The 10,197-nt window shown below is 42.8% G+C and overlaps 1 protein-coding gene across 1 annotated transcript; it reads right to left on the reverse strand.

Annotated features, from left to right (window-relative positions):
* Nucleotides 1–4,291: 4,291 nt before the first annotated feature.
* LOC310753485 (resistin-like) lies at nt 4,292–8,116 on the reverse strand. The gene is made up of 4 exons (XM_083594840.1): nt 8,025–8,116; nt 6,360–6,514; nt 5,350–5,427; nt 4,292–4,900 (listed from the first exon to the last, which is right to left on the reverse strand). Exons 1-4 carry the CDS (start codon nt 8,057–8,059, stop codon nt 4,764–4,766), a joined length of 405 nt encoding a protein of 134 aa, XP_083450966.1. The 5' UTR covers nt 8,060–8,116; the 3' UTR covers nt 4,292–4,763.
* Nucleotides 8,117–10,197: the final 2,081 nt, after the last annotated feature.

The raw sequence follows: 10,197 nt of genomic DNA on the forward strand, positions 1-10,197 counted from the left end.
AAAAAGTGAAAAAAGAAAACAAAGAAAAATACAAAAATTCATAGAAAAACAAACAAGAAAAAAAATACAAAATACAATAAACAAATAGTTAGGAAAAAATTAAAAAACAAATCCATTTTTTGATATCTTTAAATTCATATACTTGTTTCCTTGACCTCCTCACACCTCCCCCCTTTGTACTCCCATTTACATAATCAGTTCAGCAAATTCTTACCCTTTTTCATTTATCTTAACTCTATATCATAGCATATTATAACTCAATATTTTCGTCCATTTATCAGTTCATTTTTTACATATTCTTGTTAACTTTTGTTGCTAATTACCACTTATTGCCAATCCAAACATAAATTTAACATTCATTAATTTTACAATATTTCTGAAGATATACTTTAAATTTCTTCCAGTCTTCCTCCACCGCCCTTAATTACAGTCTTGAGCTTTTTTCAGGAGAGGCACATTTGGTCGCCTTCGTCTTCAGTGGCTTGAGAACAAAAGCTCTCTCATAATAGTGATTTGCAACTGCATACCTTACTCATGTGATCTAAGGTTAAACACCACATGACAGCTAGCAGAGATACATCCGAAGTTAATTATCAATCCACTAGGTGCTCAGAGAGCTCTTTAGTTTAGCTCAATGGAATTTTCCATGCCACTTTAGCAATACACATACAGAGCATATAAATATATTTTTGTCCATTTCAATGTACAATTAAACAATTACACTTAACAGTCCTATGCCCTGGTTCCTAGGTGTAAGCACAACTGAATTCAATATAGCTTACTTTTAGGAACATAGAATAGCTGCTTTATATTGAGTCAAAACATTGGTCCATATACACTGACTAACAGGAAATCAGGGTTTCAGACAGGGGCATTCCCAGTCCTTCCTGGAGATGGCAGGAACTGACTCTGGGAGCTTCGGCATGTAAAGGAGATGTTCTACCGCTGAGCTATGGCTTTCCCCCTTTTATCTCTTTTGAGTAGATGCACATGGCAACAGATACTTGATACTAATAATCCAAATCTTGAAGATGAAGAAAAACATGAAAAAAATATTTTTGAGCTAGCAATATCTGCTATCAAGGTTATGGAAGACACACTACATTGACATATCAAAATCAGCTACTGTAAGAAGTAGAAACGGGAAAACGAGCATGCAGTTTTTCAAAACATATACACATTTGGTCTTCCTTCTTGAATTCCACTAATATACATTTGGTTTAGGCTTCATCTTTCAGTTTGTGTTGCTGTTTGAAAGCTAATTTAGTTGTTATTTGTTGCTTATTAAGATTCTGTGTTGTAATGAGAAAATGTGAAAGGCATGGCAAGTGTGAAGATAAATAATTCAAAGTGGATTGCTTTGTACATGTTCGCATGCAAATGTAAAACTTGACTGGCATAAAAAAAAGACGTTTCAGAAATAAAAAGGATATGGAGTCATCAGCACTTAGAGTATGTAAGAGTTGTGCTGTTGTAAAACTTGTTGACCCAGTTGCTTTGCAACTGCGGGGGGGGGGGGAGTTACTCAATTCAGAGCACAATTACTCTCAGGTGCTGAGGTCCCCCAGTAGCTGCTACAGCCTGGAATGTGAAGCAGGGGCACTGGGAAGGGAGCAAAGCTCACTACTAATGGAGAGTCATTTTCATGCAATTGCAGCTCTTAGTCTGGCAAGTGTCGGGAAGGTGCCATGGACTGCAATTGCTCAGAACGGTAATTCAGTTCTCTCCAAAGGCACTTATATGAAAAACATGTCAGATTAACACTGCCAAACTCTAAGAGAAAGGCAGGCTGTTTTCCCTTACAGCCTGTGTAACATTTTCATTCATCTCTGAGACCATTTTATATAGTATTCAATATGCATCTGCTTCATGGTATTCCTTCATATATCCTCTCAAGGGTTTTGTTTTGTTTGTTTTTTAAAAACCAATAATGCAGCATTTTGGAAGTTGATTTGGGAACTCACCCACCTCGTTCTTAATTTTTTTCAAAAGTGGCTGTCAAAGTTGGAAGCAGGGTTCAATTAAGTGTGTACCACAAGACATGGCTTCTGGTTCATGCAAATGATTGGAAAGCTGCTTTTTCTGTTCCCCCGTTCCATGGAATGCCATTGTTGTTGGGATGTGATAGGTGCCCACTGGAAACAATGGAAGACACCTATTTCCCAGCAAGCTTTCCCAGCTGGATATATAGCTGTCTTTATCTCTGTAACATTTGCAATACATATCAATGTGAGGAAAGGCTTCTGTAGCGTCTCGTTCCAGGTTGCAGCCCGGGATGGATATATTTTAGAATGATCATAGAATTACCATAGAAAAGTAGCACATCAGGAAAAAAGATTTACCAAAGCCCTATCCTTGAGGCACTGGGGTATTTCAGGCAGGGAGCCCTCAGTTTGGAAAACAACATAAATGTAACACACACCTTTCCCCAGGTACAGTGAAGTAGTACAGTCCAGAATTCTACCCCATTAGTCTGTCACCCAAGTCTTCTTCATACATTATAATAAGCGGGATTGTGGCTGCTGACCTCTCTTTGTCTTCCTATGCATGTTCAGCATAATATCTAGGAAAAACCCAGCATCATGGGGTAACCAACATGGTGCCCTTCAGATGCTGTGAGCCATGGCCAATACTTGGGAGTGATGGAAGTTGTAGTCCATCTGGAGGCACCATGTTGGCTACACCTGACATACACAATAAAACTTTTCTACATATGGGACTCAGCTACACATTTTAAGTGTGTTGTAAAGTGCATTATGCAAATGTGATACTAGATGGTGATGGTGAGCTATTTCGATATATTTTTCAAAACTTTTTTTAAAAAAGCATTTTCACAACGTGTTTTTTTTAATATGTGTCTTGATTCCACCATGGACTCTCTCTATGCCATCGGGGTCAAAAGGAAAGGCAGGGTCTCCTACCGCACATGCGGTCTGTACCTATATAGACTCTTTCACAAGTTATGTCAAAGAGGCATGATAGGAAGAACAAGGAAAGTGGGCACCACCCTCTCCCCCCCCTTCCTTACGCACATTCATCATAATGTGTGAAGAAGGCTCTAAGTATTGTGTAGAAATGGGTGACGGCATACCGTCTTTGTCAGTACAGAACATGTTCTCAATTTATTTCTGAAGTGATCAGTCTGATAATCTGAAGAACTCGCTTCCACATATCCGGGCTGACAGAAGCATAAATCAGCTCTTGTGTTCCCAGTCTCAAGATGAGCAGCAGTTCATTATAATTCTGGACAGGATATGGATGCATTTTTCTCTTTCTTTTTCTTTAGCACTTAGAAAGAGCCATTGGGATATGAGAATCAATACCAGGCCACCCTTTAAAGTCTCCATAGGCAGTACATCCCAGATTTGTTACAGCAGGGGTAGGCAACCTAAGGCCCGCGGGCTGGATGCGGCCCAATCGCCTTCTCAATCTGGCCCGCGGACAGTCCGGGAATCAGTGTGTTTTTACATGAGTAGAATGTGTCCTTTTATTTCAAATGCATCCCTGGCTTATTTGTGGGGCCTGCCGGGTGGTTTTACATGAGTAGAATGTGTGCTTTTATTTGAAATGCATCTCTGAGTTAGTTGTGGGGCACAGGAATTCGTTCATTTCCCCCAAAAAAATATAGTCCGGCCCACCACATGGTCTGAGGGATGGTGGACCGGCCCACGGCTGAAAAAGGTTGCTGACCCCTGTGTTACAGGATGACATTTATCCCATCTCAACATACAATATGTGTGTATAAAGATCTGCCTCATTACTACTGTGAGGCTTGACATGTGTGTCCCAAGTTGTGCTGCAGTTGGAGACCTTTGGATAGGGAACAAATATTTTGCCAGTGGCAGTAGGCAGGGCCCTGCGAGGTGGGCTGCACTGCACTGGCATCCCAATGCTCAAGTCGCTGTTGGTTACCAACAGGGGGGATGGCGAGGTGCTGGAGAAGTAGGCATGGTGCACATGCAGCAGCGGGAGAAATCTGATTGGTTCCATCACGGCTGTGGCCAGACTGCCCCACCCTCTCCCTCCCAGTAACTGGCAGCAACCCAAGCACTGGGAAACCCAGGAAGCACTGCAGCCCAACCCCAATCTGCCAAGGACCTCCTACGTTTTCTCTCAGTAGAGGGTGAAGCCGTTTGGAGTAACAGCATTGACCTCTGCCTGAGTCCTTGGGCAGCCACTGCCAAGTAGTGTAGACAGTTCTGAGCTCAGTGGATTGTTTGGTCTAACTCAGTTTCTCATCTCCAGACAGCTGCCACTCCAGATACTTACAAAGAAAAGATTCAGCAGAACTCTTAATAGGCAATTGTTAAGCGTGTAAGGACAAAAGAAGTAATTATAATTTAACAGTTTTCATGTTATTCTATTTTATTAAAGCAACTAGAAAAAAAATATTATGATGTGAAGATCTCACACAGGTGAAGGGAAGCAGTGGGGAGGAGGGGAGGGTTAGGCTGAATTTGGGAAATAAAATAATATATGGGTCAGCAGAGGATATAAAAGATTCTTATAGAATAGTAATATATTGTAACCAGAATAGAAGTTCAGAAGGGGAAGTAAATGTATTTTTAGTATTTTCATTATTGTAATAGTTGTTATTATTTCTTATCGGTAGAAGGCAATGTTAATTTAGGCTTCTTTGTTTGGCTGTCTGTATAATTTCCTTAAGTCAATAAAAAAAAAATTGAGCACAAGACTGTTCAGAAAATTATAGATGCAGATTTATCGAGCATAGAAGCTGCAGCCAACAGGCAGCCAAGGATCCATCAGCCGACAATACCCACTTTGCAGCAGCGGGCAGAAGTCCAGTCAATGTTGGCACACTGGCAGTGGCAGGCAGTATCACCACGAATATCCCAGGAACCACAACCCATTCCACAGGCACATCCAGTGGCCTTGTGACCTGAGAGTGGAAAAGAAAAGTTAGAGAGACAGGCAGCAGAGCGTTGAATCGCCATGGTATGGAGGGAGCATACAACTCCCTTGTGACAATAGCTCCACTGGTCTGTTTCTGGGTCCAATTCACAGGAGAGGGCCTTCTCAGTGGCTGCTCCCAAACTTTGGAAATCCCTCCCTAGAGAAGTTAGACTGGCTCCCTCCTTGTTGTCCTTCCACCAGCAAGTAAAGATGCAAGTGCATGCTGTGCTAATGATCCAGCTAAGCAACCCAACCAGCTGCCTCCAGCTCTGAGCTTATATTTTATACTGACGTCTGCACAAAGGAAGCAGAGGTTTGTGGAAACGTGTTTTGCATCTACCCACAGAGGGAGTTCTGTTCTTGTCCTTCTGGCCACCATGAGCCCACTTCTAATTTCCTCCCAATCTGTTCTCCTCTCCCAGCAAAGTGTCTCACCTGAAGGGCAGTGGGCATCAGCAGCACGTGCAAATGCATCTGTGCAAATCAGCTGGCTCTTCAGTAGGACAGAGGACACTGCAAAAAGAGTCATGAGAGTTCAGGTTATACTACATGACATCCTTGCTCAAATAGAAAATGCTTTCTTTGTTCCTCCTGCTATTTAAACAGTTACAAGCAATAGGGAAATCAATCTGAAGCTGTGACCACAACACGCATTTAAAACACATTTGTCCCCAAAAGAATCCTTGGAACTGTAATTTGTTAAGGGTGCTGGGAGTTGTAGTTCTGTGAGAAGTAAAATAGAGTTCCTGGGATACTGGGAGGAGAATGCTTTAAATGCATTGTGTGTTTGTGTATGTGCACATTTAACCACAACAGAAATCCCACTCAAGTTTATAGGTGTTATGCCTCTCCAGGCCACAAAAGTCCCATTCTCCCATGGGATTATTTCTGACAGCAGGTCAGGCCAGGGGCTACACTGAAGAGGACAAATGCAACAATGATTGAACACTTTCATGTTTGGGCTGTAGGTGTCATATTCCACTTGCCTTTCTGAGGTCTCATGTTTATGTTTCACAGGAAGGCATGGAAATTAGGTGGGAACTTACACGACAGGCAGAGAAGAGTGGCTTGTCAGACCCATAGTTAAAAACACTGCCCTAATACCAGCCCAAGATTCAAGACTGATTCCCATGTTATAGATATCACATGAATCTTTTTGGATTTCTTGTACAAGCTATATATCAGTAGAACCTGAAGATGTTCACGTTAACAAACTTTAATCTAGCAAAAACAAAAAAACATATAAGGACTTTTCTGGTATGAGTAATCGGATTATGGTTCAGGGTAAAACTTTGGTGATAACCCTGGGTTCCCAGATCTTCAAAAGAAGTCCTATGACTTTTAATTAGAAACAGGTAGTCCTGGATGAAACTGGGAATCTTAGAATGACAATGGGGCACAGAGCTTCAAACATCATAAAGGGGCCTTGGATCCTATCCAAATACCTTTGGAGTCAACTGCTTCCTGGATCTTCTGGTTAATCTGACTCTCTGGAATACATGGATAACCACAGGACTGCTGATCACTTGCATATTTTGCAGGAATCAACACAGCTAAGAGAACGAAAACGATCAGTTTCATCATGATGGTGCAGAACTTCCTACAGAAGGGGGGAAAGAGCAGTTATTTCAATGCATGAATCTCAGCTAAAGCATCCATGACAGACGGCCATGCCCCCAGTAGGGCAGGCACTCTCCCGCAACCTGTTCACACTCACTCTTACAACCACTTCTGCAACCTATGGCTACATGTCATCACCACTTCCACTTACAGCCATGGGTCTCTCAGAGTCACTAGGGACAAGACGGAAGTCCTCTGTGAAATGCTACACTGGAGAATCCCCTAAGCCTGACCTCAAGGAGGGGCCTGAAACCCTGAACTTTCTGGTGGCAGCAAGGAATCTCTACATATGGACAGAGCTGTAGCTAGGTGATCTTGCGCCCCTGGCAGAACCGTCCAGACTGCACCCCCTAGCTATGGACTCTTCTTTCTGCCTCTCCTCCAACCCCAACCCCTCCACCCATTCAATTCACCCTCTATTAAAAACCTTTTCTTATGAGGCAATAATTGATATTTTTTTATAGATGTATTTTTGGACATATTTAAAGCCGATTTTGCACACGCCCCTCTCCTGCGCCCCTGGCAGGGGCCCACCTCACCACCCCCTAGCTACGTCGCTGCATATGGATGAACAAACTGAAATGAAATCCAAATACATTATTAACCTAGGTTATGCATATGACCAATGTGGTATGAGGTCGGACTACCCCATAAGGCACGAGCTTGCAGCTTGGAGGTGCTCCCTAAAATGGTGCTGCCTCTTAATGCTCAGGTGGGAAGGGTGACTGTCTACCTTTCTTAGCTGCCTCATAAAACAACCATGTCTTTTCCTGCAGAAGGCAGTCCTAAGCCACAGAAATTCATGCACTAGTGATATCTAGACTGGCTGTTGAAACATGAGCAATTTGTACCTGTTCTTAAAAAGTCTGAAAACCTCCAAGCCTCCATCCTTTAATGCAACTGCCAGGTTGTTGTATGGAGGTGACCAGATAGAGCAGGCACCCCCAAACACAGCCCTCCAGCTGTTTTGGGACTACAATTCCCATCATCCAGTAATGAGAGCCAGTGTGGTGTAGTGGTTAAGAGTGGTAGACTCGTAATCTGGTGAATCGGGTTTGATTCCCCGCTCCTCCACATGCAGCTGCTGGGGGACCTTGGGCTAGTCACACTTCTTTGAAGTCTCTCAGCCCCACCATCTCACAGAGTGTTTGTTGTGGGGGGAGGAAGGGAAAGGAGATTGTTAGCCACTTTGAGACTCCTTAGGGTAGTGATAAAGCGGGAAATCATATCCAAACTCTTCTTCTTCATCATCCCTGACCACTGGTCCTGCTCGCTAGGGATGATGGGAGTTGTAGTCTCAAAACAGCTGGAGGGCTGAGTTTGGGGATGCCTGAGATAGAGCTATTGGGCTATGCTCACATAAGTAATTTCATCACTCAGAAGCATCTCTCTAAACCTAGCAACCAATATGGCACACGGCATATGCTGACATCGCTGGGGCCTGCCTACGATTATTCCCTCCCCCCTTTACCTTGTCAAAAAGCACATACCTTGAGGAACTCAAATTTCTTTCGAGAAGTTGCATTCACTGAGCAAACTGCTCCCCTTTAAATACAGCAGGGTTGCAAAAGCTCTCATCCAACTTTCAGAACATTTTACTCACTTGCCCAGTTGCACGCGCGCACCCTGTCCAAAACAGGAACACCCCCAGAAGACCCCTTTGCACAACGTGCTCACAACATTTCCATGTTAGGTCACAGAGCATGCAGTAAAGGGGCTGGGGCATACTTGTTGTCCAAAGCTCTTGGTGGGGCAATTCTACTACAGTACAGTAATTTGGCAACTGGAGATTAGGACATTCCAGCGGTTCCCCCCTGGGCCTACTGCTTTTGTGATCCAGCATAAAAATGAGAGCCTTGTTACTCAATACAGGTTTGCAAACAATGAGAGCACAGTTCATCTTTCATGCAAAACAACAGAGGCTATGCAAACCGCTTTCAGGAAACCAGAGTTTGAAGAAAGTTCTACGTGTTTACAGAGATGTTTTACAAGAGCAGACCCTCCAAGTGTCCCTATTTTCCAGGGACATCCCAGATTTACAGAAGCTGTCCCAGTTACAATACCAGAATGTCCCGCTTTTCCTTAGGACGTCTCTATTTTCATTGGAGAAATGTTGGAGGGTATGGAGTTATCCGACACTGAGTCACCTGAAGAGAGCCCTATATAGGGAAGTTTTTAATGTTTAATGTTTTGTTATGTTTTTATATATGTTGGAAGCTGCCCAGAGTAGCAACCCAGTCAGATGGGTTGGGTATAAATAGCAAAATTCTTATTCTTATGGAATAGGACGCCCCTGTTTGCTCCTTATACACTGTAAAGCAGAAAAAAATAAAACAAAGCATACAATAAAATGATTTAAAAAGTCAACAATCAACCCAGTGCTAGATCAAAACCAGCCATAAAATCCAAAGACAGACACAAATTAAAACCTGGAAACTAATGCAACAAAATCCGGCCCAGCTACAATAGCTAGAAACTAGTCAAACTGTCATATTTCTGCCAAGAGTATAATCAAATCAAATCAGTGATGTGAGGAGGTATTAAGAACCCCTCCAAGACTAGTGTGTGATGAAGGACTCTGCTGAAGAAGAAGAAGAAGAGGAGGAGGAGGAAGAGGAGTTTGGACTTGATATCCCGCTTTATCCCTACCCTAAGGAGTCTCAAAGTGGCTAACCTTCTCCTTTCCCTTCCTCCCCCACAGCAAACACTCTGTGAGGTGAGTGAGGCTGAGAGACTTCAGAGGAGTGTGACTGGCCCGCGGTCACCCAGCAGCTGCATGTGGAGGAGCGGAGACGTGAACCCTGTTCCCCAGATTACGAATCTACCGCTCTTAACCACTACACCACACTGGCTCCTCTACCATTCATCTACCATTCTAATCAGATTTTGTGCACAGAATAAGGAATGCAGCTTCTTATCATACACCTCCAGCAGCAAAATGCCTTGGGCTGCTCCTGACTCCCTGTGTTTGTGGTGTTTATTTTAAATCATTGCTCCAGGTGCACCCAAACTCAGCACTAAAAATGAGCTGTATGTGTCTTTCTTTCCCTTCTAAGCCTGGTCTTTCTGTGATCTTAAAAAGAGGGAGGTAGGGGCTTTCAAAGGACTCTGCCACCTTTCCTCTAAAGCCTGATATCACTGTAATATTAAAGGGGGAGAGAGTCGCGAATCCTCTCAGAAGCTTTGGGAGGTTTCCTCCTCCCTCTTTAAGACTGCAGTGAGATTGGGAGTAAAAGAAACTCTCAGAGGCTTCTTCCTGTCTTCCCTTTTAAGCCTGACCTCACTTAAGCCAAAGGGAGCGAAAGGGATTTTGACATTGGGATTGCTCCTCTAACAATTATTAAATTATTAGATGATCAGGAAAGAAAATATGACATTCCTAAAAATAAGTTTAAATGGCACACATGACAACATATTTCTGCTATGGAAGTTGCACCATTGTTGGGTTACACTGGTCACAAGAAATGTTGCATGTACAACACATTTCACCATATTTTCATAATGCTAAGAACCTTAACAAAGAAAATAAAGTTAAAACATATCCATTTTTATTTTCATTTGTTATGGGAGGGGTATGTGCTTTCGTGACTAATGTAACACTCAACCATTGTAAGTTTGTCATTAGCTCATCTGATTTTGTTCCTAACGTAACGTAGTATTGTC

Source organism: Podarcis filfolensis (assembly GCF_964270895.1).
Source record: "Podarcis filfolensis genome assembly, chromosome: 2".
Classification (NCBI taxonomy): Eukaryota; Metazoa; Chordata; class Lepidosauria; order Squamata; family Lacertidae; genus Podarcis; species Podarcis filfolensis.